Source organism: Phoca vitulina, unplaced genomic scaffold, assembly GCF_004348235.1.
Source record: "Phoca vitulina isolate PV1807 unplaced genomic scaffold, GSC_HSeal_1.0 scaffold34, whole genome shotgun sequence".
Taxonomy (NCBI): Eukaryota; Metazoa; Chordata; class Mammalia; order Carnivora; family Phocidae; genus Phoca; species Phoca vitulina.
In genome coordinates, this window is record NW_022589737.1 from 11398455 (window position 1) to 11418027 (window position 19573).

Below are 19573 nucleotides of genomic sequence, written 5' to 3' on the forward strand. Positions count from 1 at the left end.
ATAAACAGTGCTTCTATACATATTCTTGTGCAGATCACTTTTTTTTTTTTTTTTTTTTTTTTTTCATATGTGCATACCTATCCTTACAGTTGAGTTTTGCATTTGGTTCTCCCAGGATCCTAGGAGTTTTATTGGTCCAGACCAGTATTTGTTTCTTGGCACAGGTTCATACATCATGTGGTAATGAAAATCACCTCTCATAAAGGCCAAGATATTTGTATATTCTGTTTTTAGTCATGGGTGGCTCCTCTCCCCACCCAAAATTTTGGGCAGATTCCTGGCTTCATCAGCATAGTCTGGGTAGTGTTTTCTAGTCCAATTTTCACAGAAAGACAGCCTTTTAAGATTCTCCATTTTATGTAGAGTTCAGTTCCTACGCTCTTCTCCCAGTGGGACTGAGGCCACAAATCCTGGCCCCTTGTGGGTGTTAAACCCTAGTTCTTGGCTCCTAGGTCCTATATCTGATCTGAAACTTTTTTTGACCACTGTGCAGTCCATTCCAGTTTACCCTTCTTTTTTCTTTTTTAATTTCTGGCTTATCGGGATTGCCCCCCCCTTTTCTGTTCTAGACTGTCATTAACATGCTTTTGTTATATTTTATTCAACATTTGTGTTTGTGGTGGAAGCAGTGCCTCCATAAGCATGGGCTCATGTTGCCTCGAGCCCATGCTTCATGAATCATACCATGCCAAGTTTCTCTTCTTTGTTCTTTATCTGTTAAAGATATATATTCGTTTATCCTGCCATTTTACTACATTTCCCCCTCCTTTTCAAAGAAAGGCATGAAAAAGCTGTGACTCCTCTCAAACCAAAGTGAAATGTGTTTACGTGTGTTTATAAGGCAACATAAATAATATAGAATTCTTATTTTAAACAATAAATAATTTGTAGCTAATAATAGATTTCATTTCAAACAAAATGGAATTTTTGTCATGTATCTAAAATGTTTATAAGTCATTAGGCATATAAAATGATCTACTCACATTTTAATAGTGCTTTCATTTTGGGCGCCTGGGTGGCTCAGTTGGTTGAGCGACTGCCTTCGGCTCAGGTCATGATCCTGGAGTCCCTGGATCGAGTCCCGCATCGGGCTCCCTGCTCAGCAGGGAGCCTGCTTCTCCCTCTGACCCTCCCCCCTCTCATGTGCTCTCTCTCTCTCTCTCATTCTCTCTGTCTCAAATAAATAAATAAAATCTTTAAAAAAAAAAAAGTGCTTTCATTTTCACAGAATATGATTCTTTTAATAATAGTAACACTTGAAGTTATATGAACATATTAAATACAGAGAGCAGTTAGAAATAATACATAAGTAGAGCCAGCCATTCCATAATCCCTTTTTTTCAGATTATTAAATATAAATTTTTCAGAAATAATAAGAACTTCTGTCTTTGCATAGGTAGATGTTAAAAATAAGCTTGTCATAAATGAACAAAGGAAAAAAGATACAGACTCTTTTTTTTTTTAAAGATTTTATTTATTTATTTATTTGAGAGAGAGAGCACATGAGAGGGGGGAGGGTCAGAGGGAAAAGCAGACTCCCTGCTGAGCAGGGAGCCCGATGCGGAACTCGATCCTGGGACTCCATGATCATGACCTGAGCTGAAGGCAGTCGCTTAACCAACTGAGCCACCCAGGCACCCCAAGAGACAGACTTTTAAATATAAGGAACAAACTGGTACTTACCAGAGGGGAGGTGGATGGGAGGATGGGTGAAATAGATAGAGGGGATTAAGAGTACACTTATCGTGATGAGCATCAAGTGATATATTGAATCATTGAACTACTATATTGTACATATGAAAGTAATATAACACTATTTGAATTATACTGGAATTTAAAAATTATAATAAAAAATAAAAGTATAAAAAATAAGCTTGTTAAAGACTCTAACTCGTGATCTATTAATGTAAAAAGGCAAGAAATTTGTTGAAATAACAGGCACTCTGTATAAAAACGTTGAAAGGTGTTAAATAAAAATCTGGAGCAAGAGAAATTTTAAAAGTTACTATATATGACAATAAGTGAAATATTACTATAGAGTTTATATTTTGAGTACAACAATAGTTATGGCTATAAGTGAAACAATAAATATAGTTAAGTATACATATATTCAACAAATATTTATTGAACACTTAATTTACATAAGCATTACAAAAGACCTAGTTTTTAACTTTACAAAACCTAGGGGAGTCAAGTAAGCAGTATTTACAATAGATGCATATTGAATGTTTAGTTGGTTGCACAGAAAGGTCTAGGCCTTTCTGGGATCAGTTAAGACCAGATTTGAAAGATGACCAAGAGTTTGTCAAGAAGATAAATTTAGAAAAGGGAAGAGAGTCATAAAGGCATGAGAGATTTTGGGGAAATATAAGGATGTTGGTACAGCTAGAACATAAAATAAAAGAGAATATGTAATTTAAAAGAAAAGATGTAATAGTAATCACCCCTTGCTTTTCCCACCCTAATGTATATACAAGATTTTCCAAGGAGAAAGAGAAAAATGTGGTGCTCTATTACAGACCTCTGGCAGTATTGCCCCAGGTTTCAAAAAGGGCAGATGACATATCCTTTCCCCTGCTTGATTAAGCAAATGTTTAAGGTACCTCTGTGTTCCTTTACCACAAACTTTGGCCACAAGAGTGAATCTGATTTTAATCTTGACTAATATAAAATATTAAAGGAAATTCCATAATCTTTTATAAAATTACTTTTCATACTTGGTGGCGCCTGGGTGGCTCAGTCGTTAAGCATCTGCCTTCGGCTCAGGTCGTGATCCCAGGGTCCTGGGATCGAGCCCCGCATCGGGCTTCCTGCTCTGCGGGAGGCCTGCTTCTCCCTCTCCCACTCCCCCTGCTTGTGTTCTCTCTCTCGCTGTGTATCTCGCTCTGTCAAATAAATAAAATCTTTAAAAAAAAAAAATTACTTTTCATACTTAAGTATAAGTAAGCTAAAGATTTTTGTTTTTGCTCATTTTAAAGTTTTGTGTTTTTTTCTAATTTTATTTTAGTTAGCCACCATACAGTACACCATTAATGTTTGATGTAGTGTTCCATGATTCATTATTTGCTTATAACACCCAGTGCTCCATGCAATACATGTCCTCCTTAATACCCATCACTGAGCTACCCATCCCCCACCCCACCCCCTCTAAAACCCTCAGTTTGTTTCTTGGAGTCCATAGTCTCTCATGGTTCCTCTCCCCCTCTGACATCCCCCCCTTCATTTTTCCCTTCCTTCTCCTAATGTCCTCCCTGCTATTCCTTATGTTCCATAAATAAGGGAAACCATATGATAATTGACTTCCTTTGACTGACTTATTTCACTTAGCATAATCTCCTCCAGTCCCATCCATGTTGATGCAAAAGTTGGGTATTTATCCTTTCTGATGGCTGAGTAATATTACATTGTACATACGGACCACATCTTCTTTATCCATTCATCTGTTGAAGGGCGTCTCGGCTCTTTCCACAGTTTGGCTATTGAGGACATTGCTGCTATGAACACTGGGGTGCATAGGACCCTTCTTTTCACTACATCTGTGTCTTTGGGGTAAATACCCAGTAGTGCAATTGCTGGGTCATAGGGTAGCTCTATTTTTAACTTTTTGAGGCACCTCCACACTGTTTTCCAAAGTGACTGTACCAACTTGCATTCCCACCAACAGTGTAAGAGGGTTCCCCTTTGTCCACAACCTCTCCAACATGTGTTGTTTCTTGCCTTGTCAACTTTTGCCATTCTAACTGGTGTAAAGTGGTATCTCAGTGTGGTTTTGATTTGAATTTCCCTGATGGGTAATGGTGATGAACAATTTTTCATGTGTCTATTAGCCATTTGTATGTCTTCTTTGGAGAAGTGTCTGTTCATATCTTCTGCCCATTTTTTGACTTGATTATTTGTTAGCTAAAGATGTTAAAAGACTCAGTCTGTGTTACAGGAATTTATTGGAAAATAAAGAGTGCCAAAAAAGTAAATTTTCCAGTTAATTAAGGTTTATATGTTTAAGCTGAGATTTTTTTTTCTGTTGTTCAACCCAAGTAAATTAGATTGTCCATGCTTTATTAAATGGAACACATTTGTGGTTTAAAATCATCATGGTTAAATATTAAATTAAAATTCCAGACCTTCTGAAAGATATGCTATTTCTCTTGCACATATTATCCCAGGATCACACATTTATCCACATTTCTTCTATAATTCTTGTCCTCTCCTTCATTCAATACTTCTCATTGTTTTAAATTGTTCTTCCTTTATCGTTATTTCTATTTATTGTATTTTCTAATTTGCAGCCAAAATAAACTGGGCAATAAAGTCAGTACAATCAGTAACATCTTTTTTCATGTGTTACTCACAATCATTAGACCCTTTAAAAGTAAGGTAGCTCCAGGATATTCCAAAGAATTAAGTGTATAGATTTTATAAGGATCTATTTTAGAAACATCTTTAATTCTTTGGTCTGTATCTGTGTTCTTGATGGTTTAGATGTCAGAAAGAAAAAATGTTACTACAGTTTGACTATCTTACACAACTAATACTTATCAACAGCATGTAACTAATCTTGAAATGATGGAAAGTTCTAAGGGCAATCTGATGCTGACACCATTAAGAAGATGCACAGAAATATTGTGCAAAAGATTTTTAAAGGAGCCCTCAAACTGACTTATAAGATGTGTTCATCTCCTTATGCTCCTGAAGACACAGGTAAAGTATTAAGTAGATTTGGATCATCACCAACATTCATTTATGCCAAACAAAAGGCTGGCTGAGACAGTAATGCACTTGCTGATGTGCATTTTTTTTAAGTTGTCAGTGCATAAAATTTCCAATGGTCTTTAGATATTGTAGATAACTTTTATTTGTGTTATTTTTTTAGGGCAGCATAACTATTTATGTGCTGGAAGAAATGACTGCATTGTTGATAAAATCCGCAGAAAAAACTGCCCAGCATGTCGCCTTAGAAAATGCTGTCAGGCTGGCATGGTCCTTGGAGGTAATGCTTATGTTTCATCATTAATACTGTTGAATATTTACACTCTAAAACCATGGGTCAGGAAATCCTAGTTTTCTTATTCATCTTTGTTCTTGCTTTGCTTTTTCTGTCGTGATTATTGGTGTCTGAATGAAGGAACCATTAGTATCTCATTAACTATAGATTTTCATCATTTTGAGGTCTGTTATGAGAAGTAATAAGCCTTCATTTGTCTATATTGCCTATAAGTAAATGTTATGAGAAGTTCACCAACCTCTTATTAAGTTACATGGGTTGGATCTAGGCTCTGACATTGACTGTCTGTGTGGCCTTGATAAGTCTCCAACCCTTTCTGGACATCAGTATCCTTATCTGTAAAATGAGAGCGCTGAGGTTCTTTCCAGCTCAAAAATTGATTCTGTGAATTGGTCAAGTACAATGATCTCCATCCCTCCCTCTCTCCATCAATCCCTACCACCCTATGTCCCTTCCTCACTCTCTTTAAGTAAGTATATATTGAGCCCTTACTACTTACCAGGTACTATTCTAAGTTCTGGGAGTATAACAGCCATAAATATATACATACATACATATATACATGCATAAATAAATAAATAACCAACCAACCATCTACCCTAATGGAGCTTACATTCCGGGGAGAGGAGCAATAAATACTTATGTCAAATTATGATAAGTGCTATCAAAAAATATTACACAGGGTGAGTTAATAGGAAGTATCAGGGAGAGGAGTCACTCCTGAATCCTTTACTCTAATATTTTCATTTCACTTAGCCATTTCCTTTTCCCCCTTCTTTTTTTTTTTTTAAGATTTTGTTTATTCATTTGAGAGAGAGAGACAGAGAGAGCACAAGCAAGGGGAGAGGCAGAGGGAGAGGGAGAAGCAGACTACCTGCTGAGCAGGGAGCCCGATGTGGGGCTGCACCCCAGTTCCTGGATATCATGATCTGAGCCAAAGGCAGACACTTAACCATCTGAGCCACCCAAGTGCCCTTCCCCCGCCTTTATAAATATATTTTCTTTTTTGTTCTTCCCCCTTTTAAGTTTTATTTTTTCAAGTATTCTTTTTTTTTTTCTTTCTTCAAAGTTTTATTTAAATTCGTTAGTTAACGTACAGTGTAATATTATTTTCAGGTGTAGAATTTAATGATTCATCACTTACATATACTACACCCAGCGGTCATCACAACTAGTGCCTTCCTTAATTCCCACCACCCATTTCACCCATCTCCCTGACCACCTCCCCTCTACTAAGCATCAGTCTCTTTCTTGGTTTGCATGCATCTCTCCTTTTTTCACCCCTATGTTCATTTGTTTTGTTTCTTAAATTCCACATGTGATTGAAATCATGTGGTGTTTCTCTTTCTCTGATTGGCTTATTTCACTTAGCATAATACACTTTAGCTCCATCCACATTGTTGCAAATGATAAGAGTTCATTCTTTATTGTGGCTGAGTAATATTCCATTGTATATACATATCACATCTTCGTTATCCATTCCTCAGTCGATAGACATTTGGGCTCTTTCCATAATTTGGCTATTGTTCATAATGCTGCTGTATAAACTTTGGGGTGCGGGCACCTGGGTGGCTCAGTCAGTTAAGCATCTGCCTTTGGCTCAGGTCATGATCCCAGGGTCCTGGGATCAAGCCCATGTTGGGCTCCCTGCTCAGCAGGGAGTCTGCTTCTCCCTCTCCCTCTGCCCCTCCTCCCTTCTCGTTCTCTCCCTCTCTGAAATAAATAAATAAAAATCTTTAAAAAATTAAAAAATTGAAAAATAAACATTGGGGTGTCTGTATCCCTTCAAATTAATATTTATGTATCCTTTGCAAAAATACCTATTAGTGCAATTGCTGGATCATGGGGTAGTTCTATTTTTAAATTTTTGAGGAACCTGCATACTGTTTTCCAGACTATGCACCAGTTTGCTTTCCCACCAACAGTGTAAGAAGGTTTCCCTTTCTCTGCATACTCGCCAACACCTGTTGTTTCTTGTGTTGTTCATTTTAGCCATTCTGACAGATGTGAGGTGGTATCTCATTATAGTTTTGATTTGTATTTCCCTGATGATGAGTGATGTTGAACATTTTTTCATGTGTCTGTTAGCCATCTATATGTCTTCTTTAGAAAAATGTCTGTTCATGTTTTCTGCCCATTTCTTAACTGGATTATTTGTTTTTTGGGTGTTGAGTTTTATAAGTTCTTTATAGATTTTGGATACTAACCTTTTATCTGTCATTTGCAAGTGTCTTCCCCATTCCATAGATTGCCTTTTAATTTTGTTGATTGTTTCCTTCATTATGCAGAAGTTTTTCATTTTAATGTAGTCCCAATAGTTTATTTTTGCTTTTTATTCTCTTGCCTCAGGAGACATATCTAGTAAGAAGTTGCTATGGCTGATGTCAAAGAGGTTTCTTCCTTTCTCCTCTAGGATTTTGATGGTTTCCTGTCTCACATTATTGTGTGTGTGTATGGTGTAAGAAAGGATACAGTTTCATTCTTTTGCATGTTGCTGTCCAGTTTTCCCAACACCATTTGTTGAAAAGACAGCCTTTTTTCCATCGGATATTCTTTCCTGTTTTATCAAAGATTAATTGACCATATAGTTGTGGGTTCACTTCTGGGTTTTCTATTCTGTTCCACTTATCTATGTGTCTATTTTTGAGTCAGTATCGTGCTGTCTTGATCACTACAGCTTTGTAATATAACTTGAAGTCTGGAATCGTGATGTTTCCATCACTTAACCATTTCTTAAGCAGTATTTCTGATATGCATTTGATGTAATAGTTATAATTTTTCTAAAACACATTAGAATGATGTGTTAAATCATCATAAAAAGCTTATGTAGTTTTTTTCTTTTAGATATATATATACACATGTATACGTATTTCTTTTTTTTAAGATTTTATTTATTTATTTGACAGAGAGAGCGAGAGAGCACAAGCAGGGTGAGCAAAAGAAGGAGAGGGAGAAGCAAGCTCCCTGTCGAGCAGGGAGCCCAATGTGGGGGCTTGATCCCAGGACCCTGAGATCATGACCTGAGCGGAAGGCAGACGGTTAACCATCTGAGCCACCTGGGTGCCCCCTTTTATATATATACACACACACACATATATATGTATATTTGTATAGAGATATACTTGACATACAGGTTACTTTAGTTTCAGGTGTAAAACAGTGTTTTGACAACTCTATACATTATGCTATGCTCATCATAAGTGTAGCTACAATCTGTCTTCATACAATGCTATTACAATACCACTGATTTAATTCCCTATGCTGTAGCTTTCATCCCCATGACTTATTCATTTCATGAATAGATAACATGTACCTCTCACTCAATTTCACCTATTTTGCTGATCATCCCAGCTCCTTCCACTCTGGCAACCATGTTTGGCCTCTGTATTTATGGGTCTATTTCTGCTTTTTTATTTGTTTAGATTTCAAATATAAGTGAAATCATATGGTATTTGACTTTGTCTGATGTATTTCACTTAACATAATACCCTCAAAGTCCATCTATGTTGTTGCAAATGGCAAAATCACATTCTTTTTTATGACTGAGTCCATTGCACATGTATACCACATCTTCTTTATCCATTCATCTATTGATGGACACTTGGGTTGCTTCATATTTTGGTTGTCATTTATAATGCTGAAATAGACATAGGGGTGCATATATCTTTTCAAATTAGTGTTTTTGTTTTCTTTGAGATCCAGTAGTGGAATTACTGAATCATATGTTATTTCTATTTTTAATTTTTTGAGGAACCTCCATACTGTTTCCCATACTGGCTGCACCAATTTTCATTCCCACTAACAGAGCACAAGTCTTCCTTTTTCTCCACATCCTTTGAACACTTGTTATTTATTACCTTTTTGATTCCAGTCATTCTGACAGGTGTAAGGTGATATTTCATTGTGGTTTTGGTTTGCATTCCCCTGATGATTAGTGATGTTGAACATCTTTCATGTGTTTTTTGGCCATCTGTATGTCTTCTTTGGAAAAATGTCTATTCTGGTCCTCTGCCCATTTTTAATCAGTTGTTTTTTGTTTTTTTTTTTTGGTATTGAATCATGTAAGTTCTTTATATATTTTGGATATTAACACCTTATCAGAGATATCATTTGAAAATATCGTCTTCCATTTGTTAGGCTGACTTTTTGCTTTGTTGATGGTTTCCTTCACTGTGCAAAAGCTTTTTATAGTTTATAGTCCCACTAGTTTAATTTTGTTTTTATTTCCCTTGCCTGAGGAGACATAACTAGAAAAATGTTGCTAAGGCTAATGTTCAAGAGATTACTATCTGTGTTTTCATCTGGGAGTTTTATGGTTTCCAGTTTCACATGTAGGTCTTTAATCCACTTTGAATTTATTTTTGTGTATGGTGTAAGAAAGTGATCCAATTTTATTATTTTGCACATATCTGTCCAGTTTTCACAGCACTATTGAAGAGACTGTCTTTCTCCTATTACATATTGTTGCCTCCTTTGTCATAGATTAATTTACCCTATACGATTGGTTTATTTCTGGGTCTCTATCCTGTTACATTGATCTATGTGTCTGTTTTTGTGCCAGTACTATACTGTTTTGATTACTACAGCTTTGTAGTATATCTTGGAATCTGGAATTGTGATACCTCCAGCTTTGTTCTTTCTCAAGACTGCTTTGGCTTTTCAAGGTCATTTGTAGTTCCATACAAATTTTAGAATTATTTGTTCTAGTTCTATGACAAACACTATTGGTATTAGCAAATACGGATTGTAGTGAATCTGAAGATTGCTTTGGATAGCATGGACATTTCAACAATACTAATTTTTCCAATCCATGAGCATGGTATACATTTTCATTTGTGTCCTCTTCAATTTCTTTCATTAATGTCTTATAGTTTTCACAGGTCTTTCACCTCCTTGATTAAGTTTATTTCTAAGTATTTTATTCTTTTTGTTACAATTGTAAATAGTATTGTTTTATTTCTCTTTCTGATACTTTGTTATTTGTATATAGAAACACAACAGATTTCTGTATATTAATTTTGTATCCTGCAACTTTATTCAATTTGTTTATTACTTTTAATAGTTTTTTGGTGGTGTGTTTAGTGTTTTCTATTTGTAATATCATGTCATCTGCAATAGTGACAGTTTCACTTCTTCCTTACTAATTTGGATGCCTTTTATTTCTTTTTCTTCTCTGATTGCTATGATTAGGACTTCCAGTACTATTTTGAATAAAAGTGGCAAGAGTGGACATCCTTGTCTTGTTCCTGATCTTAAAGGAAAAGCTTACAGTTTTTCACCATTAATTATGATGTTAGCTGTGGGTTTGTCATATACAGCCTTTATTAAATTCATAAGAACTTAAATATGTAATCAAGATACCACCTAAAAATAGCTTATGTTCCATGAATAGTATGTGTTGCACTCTGGGAAAGAGTGTGTTAGACCAGTATTTTTTTAGTGTCCACTGTGTTAAGCACCTTGCTTAGTTCAGTCACTGCTACCCTTGAGCACAGTATAATCTAATCTCTAGTAAAATAATTATCAAACAGAAGAGTAATTGGTTTAAGAAAGGTACCATACGTTGCTACACAAATATAGAAAAAGAATTAATTCTATCTGAGGGAGTTGGCAAAAGCTTTTCAAAGAGGAGATTTTCAAAGAATAAATAGAAACTTTAAAGTGGAAAAGGAGAAAGGTGTTTACAATGAAAATACTGTGTATCTGAAAAAAAACATATGTTTCAGTGATAAATTTTCAGAAAAGTCAATTATTTAGTGGGAACAGCAAGAAATGAAGCTTCAAAGTTACTTTGGGCCAGCTGATATCTGGAGTTTGACTATTTTGTAGGCAGTGGAAGCAATGATTTTTCTAACAAGCTATTCATGGACTGTCCATGGAATAAAACCCAAATTTCTGAATGCAGCACACAGAGCCTTTCCTCACATAGCAGCTAGTCTCTCTTTTTCTAAGCCCTTCTCCCACCAGTCCTTTGGGAACCTACACTATAGTCACTGTCTCTCACCTGTCTTTGCATGTGTTTTACTTTTGCCTGTACCATTCTCCCTTTACTCTTCATGAACTCTTTTTTTTTTTTTTAAAGATTTTATTTATTTATTTGAGAGAGAGAGAATGAGAGAGAGAGCACATGAGAGGGGGGAGGGTCAGAGGGAGGAGCAGACTCCCTGCAGAGCAGGGAGCCCGATGCGGGACTCGATCCAGGGACTCCAGGATCATGACCTGAGCCGAAGGCAGTCGCTTAACCAACTGAGCCACCCAGGTGCCCTGCTCTTCATGAACTCTTACTTGTCCTTCATATGAAGTGTGAATTTCTTGTGAAATTTTCCCATCTCTTCAGTCACTGCAGGGAAAGGGATTTTGTGGGAACAGAGTTTAATGTAGCTTTTCATATCTGAAAAGGTTGAAAGCCCTTGAATGAGCTTGGACTGGAGTTTGCCCTCATTTTACTTACTTCAACATTTCTACTCTTATAATGGAAGATGGAGCAAATTTACCAAAGCAGAAGTGATCAGATACACAACCATCAAGAAATGGGATCATTCAGAGGAGAGACTTCTCTCCCTGCGAGAAACTGGGGTTCATTCAGAAGAGAGACTTTGGTTCTAGTCAACAACACAGATGCTCAGTGAGAAATAGAATAACAAAAAGAAGAGAGCTTTAGAGAAGACTCAGAACTGGGAAGAAAGAGAAAGATACCATTCTAGAGGCATAGACTAATTTAGCATCAGAGAAGGGTGGACAGCAAGACCATGTTGGTGCAAAGCTGTTGTAACTAACTTCATTTTCCTTATATTTCTTCTGCTTAAGGGAAGAATTGGTTCCATTATAGGACAGAACTTAATTCAGAGGTAAATATCCCTAACCTCAGAGATTATGGTAAGAAATAGGCAGAAATGTGAGCAGATAGTTATCATTGTCCAGGGATAGTATGCTTGATTTTGTTGTATTTCCCAAGGTTTCCTATTGCCATCCTGTGCCCCAGTTTCCCTTAAATCTTAAGGATTTTTCTCTTTTTGCATAATTTACTTCAATCAGTATACTACCTTATATGGCCAGTTACTGTAAAAGTCATCATCCAAACTGGGACACCTGTGAGGATGAAATAGAGCACTATCAATAACTAAACTGGGATGGGGTGCCTGGGTGGCTCAGTCAGTTAAGCGTCTATCTTTGGCTTCAAGTCATGATCCCGTGGTCCAGGGATCGAGCACCACATTGGGCTCCCTGCTCAGCAGGGAACCTGCTTCTCCCTCTGCCCCTCACCCTGCTCGTGCTTTCTCTCTCTCTCTATCAAATAAATAAATAAAATCTTTAAAAAAATAAATAAACTGGGATAACGGGTATAAACTGACACTATCCCAGACTAACTAAGCTGTAGGGCAAGTCCCCCATTTTCCCATTTAAAAATGCAAATGTGTTCTGGTCAAAATTAGTATATAAACTTCTGGGGATGTAGATAAAATAGTCAAATGCTTACTTATATAATGTATTAATTTAGTTAATTTTTAAGTCACATGCAAATATTTAAGTCACATGCAAAAATCTACTGAATTAGAAGTAGTGCGTGTCTAGTCTCACATTTCATGAGTAATTTTATTCAAACTAATTTCACAAACCTTTGCAAGCAGGATCTTTTCTTCTCAATACAGCCACTCTGTAAGTCAGCTAATCGTTTGACAGAGTTCATCATCATTTTATCTAAAATATTTGATATGTAGCACTTTTTGAATCCATGAATAGTACTGTAACTGGAAATCTATCCCAAGCCAAATATAGTCATTCACATAATATAACCATTTTAATATTTGCCCCATAAAAGTTTTTTAATGACTTCCCATAATATAACAACTTGCTATATTACTTAATTATAAAATATATTAAGCCTACTGAATTAATAAAAATAAATACCTATGTATCTATCACTCAGTTTTTAATATCAGCTCATTTTTTATATTTTCTCCATTTTTGTTGTAAGGAATAAGACATTAACAGATATTTTGAAGCTTTGGTATATTCTTCCCTAAAAGACTAATTCCTTATCAAATTTCTTTGCCTCTTTTTTTTAAAATCAGGTATTCTCTACAAACCTTCCAAACTATCGCTGTTTGAAGTTATTTCAGTTTAATTTGTCTTTGGCAACATATTGTCATTCAGAATAATTTAGAGTTTCATAATGTTAGATTGTTCATAGGACTAATATATAATGCAGTATCTGTTTCTGAGGGATAATTCTGAGATTAAAACAAAAGGAAATAAAGCCTTACTGTATTTCAGACATATATGAAAGAAAGATTGATTGAATTCTAATGTTATATGTGGTCACATCACATACTGAGAAATAAAATAGTGGTGCGTTTAATTATTTCACAAGTAGATTTGCACAGAGGTTTATTAGAAAGAAGCTGGCAACACACTCTGATATGCCATGGTCCTGATATTGTTTTGCCTGGGAGAGTTAGTAACGAAAGTCTGTAGAGTCAATAATCCAATTCTTATAAATCAGAAAGATACTCAATTTCTGGATTAGATTCTAATTGCTAGTCCTGTATTAAATTTCTGGAGTAAGGGGAAGTGTACTTGTGGTCTACTGAGAATGTGAGAGCATCCTTTTGAATGATAATCAGAGTTGCTCCTGGTTGGATTCTTCCTTAATTAGAAGAGTTTCCCTTCAGTAATAATTGCCTACACAGTACTGAAAATGGAGATACATCCTTTTCCTTCTTTCCTTCCTTCCGTTTATCACTCCTTCTTGAGGTTTCTCATTTCTGATATAGAAACCATTTAAATAACAAAAAAATGAAACAAAGAGAGAAAATTGAAACATTTTTAAAGATTTAATAAAATATATGGTAGAATATCAGAAGTCAAAAATATTAATGTTTTGATATGTCATGACATAGATATTGCAGATTGTTCTTACCAGCTTCAGTGACTATGTTCTGATTATTAGAATTGTGTTTGAGTTATTGGGTCTCTTAGTTGCATATAATTCTTATTTTTAATGAATCACTTCCTTGCCTTTACCAGGTCACAGTGAACTCTTGCATTTTGTTCATTGCTGTACGGTACTGAGTATGAAAGATAGTTACACGCTGAAGGATGGTAATATATCTTCTAATTTAGGTATTCTGCTTCTAACTTCTTTCCTTTGGAAAACATATTTGTGTAATGACTCACAGAAAATTCTAAAATGAATACAGCTCTGTATTTTGCATTTGTGGTAAAAATGCTAACTTACTATAAAGGTAATTAGTTCTTACAAAATATGTAGCTTTCTATGTAAAAGAATGATTAAATGCATAGTTAATATTAGCTGAAATTTTTTTTAAAGCTGGAGACTTTTTATAGGGTTATTTATTTATTTATTTATTTATTTTGGTAGAGAGCCTTTTCTTCAGATTTTAAAGGGTTTTGTTAGAAAGCTAGTTTCTCTCCTACCTCCTCCTGCCCCTAGATTCACCCCCACATCTCTTGGCAAAGAGAATTATTTTCTGGGCTACATGGGTATGTAGTAGGGCTATATGGGTTGTGTAGTAAAGCTGTGTTCTTTTTTTCTTCTACACTTGAAGACAAAAAGCCTCATTTTTTTTCTGTAGAATTCCAAAATTCCTGAACAGTACCTTTTATGGATGTATAGAAACTTAGACTATGCCTTTGATTACTATAAAAACTGAAATCATCTGCCCTCTCTTTGATGCGGGGATCGCTTTGGGTGACGCCTGACACCTACCTTTTCAGACCTCTCATGGTCTTCCTCTTATGAGCATTTCCTTTTCTACTCAAACCCTGGTCTTTGAATCAGCAACCCCCATCCCAAGACAGTACCTCACACTGAACTGAAACCTGCAGCCAAATGATGTCTTCTGGTCACTCCCTGATTGTTCACCCTAAATACCTTTTCATACATGCTAGATTAAGGATATCCCTTAGAGCATTCATTTTCATTTCTTTGTTTGTGTTTGTTTGTTTGGGGGTGTTTTTTAGTGGTGTTTGTTTGTTTTGGGGGATTGCTTTTATGGCTGCCAGGTAGAACATATTCAATAATAGCTGGCAGTATCTCCTATTTCTAGATCCAGTAAAAAGTCAGGATCGAGGGGTACAAAGATTCTCCTCCATTTGTAGTCTGACTTTAGTTGGATGATTTAAAACAATTCTAGTATAGTTTTTTTCTGGAAAATACCTATTTTAATTTCATATTTCCTATTATCTAGCATTCGTATTTTTTTAAAATAAAAACACAGGCATGTTGTTTTGATCTGAGAAGTAGAGGTGGAACTTGAAAAAGGAAAAGCAAGCTAAATCAGTGCCAAAAGGGTTGTTAGAGCATAGTCCCAGTGTACTGGTCCCAGCAACTTCATCCTTTTTTTAACCCAAAGTAAAAACATATATCTATACATGATTTCTTACAGCTACTATTAGGATAATTGCCTATAAATCCGCCAAAACTACAGCAAGGCTTATTACGATCCTCATAATATCAAAGGATTTGATTTGCACCATTCCCTGTCTGCTGATCTTGGTTTCTCATCCAATTCCCAAAAAGCTTTCTGGCTGCCATAAAACTTACATTTTAATATCCAGTATAATACTCTTCCTTTGCCTCCATGCAATAGGCCTGGCATTATCACATGAACACCTTGTGTCATCCACTCAATATAATTTTTTTTTTTTTTTGCCGGAAATAACAAATAGCAGAGAGGCCATGGCAAAGTAAACAACATTCATTTCAGATCATGATCCAGAATTAGTAATCATTATTACTTTATTCAGTCTAAAAGATCTACCTATATGTTTACCTGTTGGTTTTTTTTCCAACTCAGTCTTTCATTCAGTTTATTTTTGAAATAAAATTTTTATAAGTTCTTTCTGTGGGAAATTGTTAATGATAAACTCATTTGCTTCCACTTAAAATATCTTTATTTAATCTTCATTTTTGAATGATGATTTTGGTAGTTTAAAAATTTTAGGTTGATTTTTTTTTCCCCCACACCTTAAAGATGTTCATCTATTATCTTCTGGCATGTATCATTTTTTTCTGAGAATTCTCCCATTGATCTAACAGTTTCTTTGAGGCAATATTTTCTCTATATTTATATAAAATGTTTTTATACTTGGTTCTCCAATTTCACTCTAATAACCAATTATAAATTAGTTTCATTTTTTCTACTTGTAAATCATGATTTCTAAATCTGAGAATTTGTGTGTTTCATAAATACCAGGAGTATTCTTCCCAGTGTTCTTCAAATTTTGCCTCACTCCACGTTTTTCTACCTCTTGAACACTTACTAGACATGTATTAGTTAGCCCGTTCTGTCTTCTAGTCCATTCTGTCTTCTATATATCTTTATCCTATTTAATATTTCCTGTATTGTTATATACCTGTGCTATATTCTGTGTATTTTAGTCAGTTATGTCTTCAAGTTTACTATTTCTTCATTTTAGTGATGGTATTTTTTTTAGACATTATACTTGTTTCTTTTATAAATCTGTCTTATTTTTACTACATTTCCCTTTTTTGTGTTTCCATTCTTTTTTCATATAACTTTAATAATTGTAAATAAACTTGTGAATATTTGTAGTCAGTAATTCCAAAGTCCCATAACTCCAGATCTAATTATGCCACTGTAGCACAGTGGTTTAAAAAAGCCATTATTATTTACAGAATTTCCCCATGATTGTAGTATAAATACTCCTTTATAACAAATTTCAGCCTACCAATGTTTTAAAAACTGGCTCTTAATATTCCCGAATACTTAATAAGTTTTCATAGGCTGTTGTGAGCCAATTCCAGCACCATGTTTATTATCTCTGCTACTTCTCACTCATTGGGCCTTTTGTAATTTTGGATTATAAACTCATATTTAGCACAGTTTAATTTTTTTTTAAATCCTATGTGGCCTTAATTGAGGAGTTTTTCTCCAGAGAATTTTTATTTTATTCTTCCAGGCACTTTAAGGATTTCATTGATAAAGGAACACTTTTCATATTTACTTTTTGCCTCTAGGATTCCCATACCATGCAGATAGAATAATTTCAGAGGGGGGCCTTTGATTAAGAATTATCAAAGGAGAGATTTTTTTTCCATACTGAGCTAAGGGATGAAACAGACATGCTTTCTTTTCATGTCCCTTTTTCAGTGGATAGAGATAGTCTTCATTTTGGACTCCTTGATACTTTGCTGACTTTTTGAGAAGTTTAGCTATGCACTTTAAAGTGTGTTAGTTATACTTTATCCATCGTATTAGGTGTTCTGGAGAAGATTAATAAACCACCTAATTTTCTACATTGCCAGTAAGAGAAGTTTACATAGAATTTTATACCAATTTCAATCAAATATATTAACCCTGCTTTAAAATTTTAAATATTATCAGTAGGTTAAAAAGAAATTTTTAAAGCACCTCTGTAGATGGTATAGCACTGTAATAACAGTAAGGATGTAGAGTCACAACAAGTAGGTTTTGATTTAAATTTAAATTTGATTAAATTTCCCCACTAAACCCAGCAATTACAATACAAGGTATTTATTCAAAGGATACAAAGACAGTGATTTGAAGGGGCACATGAACCCCAATGTTTATAGCAGCAGCGTCCACAGTTGCCAAAACATGGTAAATGCCCAAATGTTGTCCATCAACAGATGAATGAATAAAGAAAATGTGGTGTATATATATGATGGAATATTACTCAGCCATCAAAAAGAATGAAATCTTGCCATTTGCAACAACATGGAACTAGAGGCTATTATGCTAAGTGAAGTAAATCAGTCAGAGAAAGACAAACACCATATGATTTCACTCATATGTGGAATTTAAGAAACAAAACAGATGAACATAGGGGAAGGGAAGGAAAAATAAAATAAGATAAAAACAGAGAGAAAGGCAAACCACGAGAGACTCTTAACTAAAAGGAACAAAGTGAGGGTTGCTGTAGGGGAGGTAGGTAGGGGGATGGGGTAACTGGGTGATGGGGATCAAGGAGGGCACTTTATGTAATGAGCACTGGGTGTTATATGTAACTGATGAATCACTAAATTCTACCATGAAACTAATAATACACTATATGTTAACTAACTTGAATTTAAATTTAAAAAAATAATACATAAATTTCCCCACTAATAGCTGCAGGACCTCAGGAACACACTGCAACCTTTACACATCTTTATTTTCTTTTCCATTAAGATCACATAATGAGAGTTATGAGGGCAAATGAAATGATAGATCTAAAGCATATAGCACAGTGCCTGGCCTATAAAAAAGCTTAGTAAATTGTGGCTTCAAATATCTTGGAGCCATTTTTGCAGATATTATCATTGGCAAAATAAATATTTAACTTTAATGCAAAATATATTCTTGTATCTTCCAAAAGTTTTTAATTATTTCTTTGTAGGAACCCTTGAAAAATCAAAGCAGGTATCTTGGAATTGACATTAATTTACAGAATCATAGATAGTAGAGGTACTTAATTAATGTAATAATTATTGAATATTATTATATATATTTATGTTCCCAAGCCATATGTTTCCCATGTAAACATAATCTGAAAGAAAATGTATATATTTTACATGGTAGGAAAATTTTGTAAATGATTGAAAATATTTCAGATGAATTTTTTTTTTTTTTTACCTTTGTAGAAGAATGTCCTACTTGTTTTGATTTTTAGACGTGTCATGGTAACTATTTGGGATAGAGCCTATGACTCCAGGAGTATGCTAAAGTTATAAAAGATATTCACCAATTTGATCTACCAAAGACAAAAGGAAGAATTTGTGTTGCTTAGGATGGGACTGAGGGAAGTAGAAGAAGTGAAATGAAAAAGGAAGTAAATGAGATGTGTACTGTGTGTTCTACTTCTCTTGGACAACCAAATCTTTACTAAAATTCTATTAAAACATGGGGAATGTGTGGTATGGGCCCCTCCCCACTCAAATCTGTATACATTGCCTTTGTTTTTAAGCATCTAATGTAAATGAAGAGAAAATGAGATTCTAATGTTTTTCCTTTGTTGATGACCTGGGTCTTCTGCCTGTGTTTCTTAATCATTGAATTTCAGTAATTTCATCAATACTTAGCTCTTTCTTAATCTATTATTTTTTCCTGAAACAGAATAAGCCCTTTTATGTGTGAAACTTCAAGTCTTCTTATATATTAGCAAAGTATTCTCTATTACCTTCAGAGATTTTTTGTTTTATGTTTTCTTTCCCTTTTTCATGGTCCCCAGTAATAATCAGCTCTCTGGTCGCGGACTTCCACACTTAAAATCCTTTCTCTACTCACTTTAATTTTAGTTCTTTTATACTTCATCTGGTGATTTTTCTCAAAATCTCAACATCATATCTCTGGCTCCTTTTTTTACACTGGCAGTTCTCCTTTTTGTTTTCTTCTAAGTCTTTTTAATCCATTAGAGCTTTATTTCTTTATTTTTTTCTTTTTCAGCTCCCATTTTAACTTATTTTGTTTTGTAATTTCTTGCATCTTTTATTTGATGTTATATTTCTCTCCTTTGAATTCTTGAAGTTTAGATGTCATTTTATTTTTGAAATATAGTGGAAGTTTTGCCTAGGTCCATTTCCCA

At 34.8% G+C, this 19573-nt stretch overlaps 1 protein-coding gene across 2 annotated transcripts in view; it reads left to right on the forward strand.

The window, feature by feature from the left end:
- PGR (progesterone receptor) overlaps positions 1–19573 on the forward strand; it is a 98760-nt gene that overhangs the window by 36024 nt on the left and 43163 nt on the right. For both annotated transcript variants that reach the window (XM_032426324.1, XM_032426325.1), the window contains exon 3: positions 4871–4987. In XM_032426324.1, coding sequence (XP_032282215.1) covers positions 4871–4987 — 117 coding nt within the window. The remainder of the gene's footprint in view (positions 1–4870; positions 4988–19573) is intronic.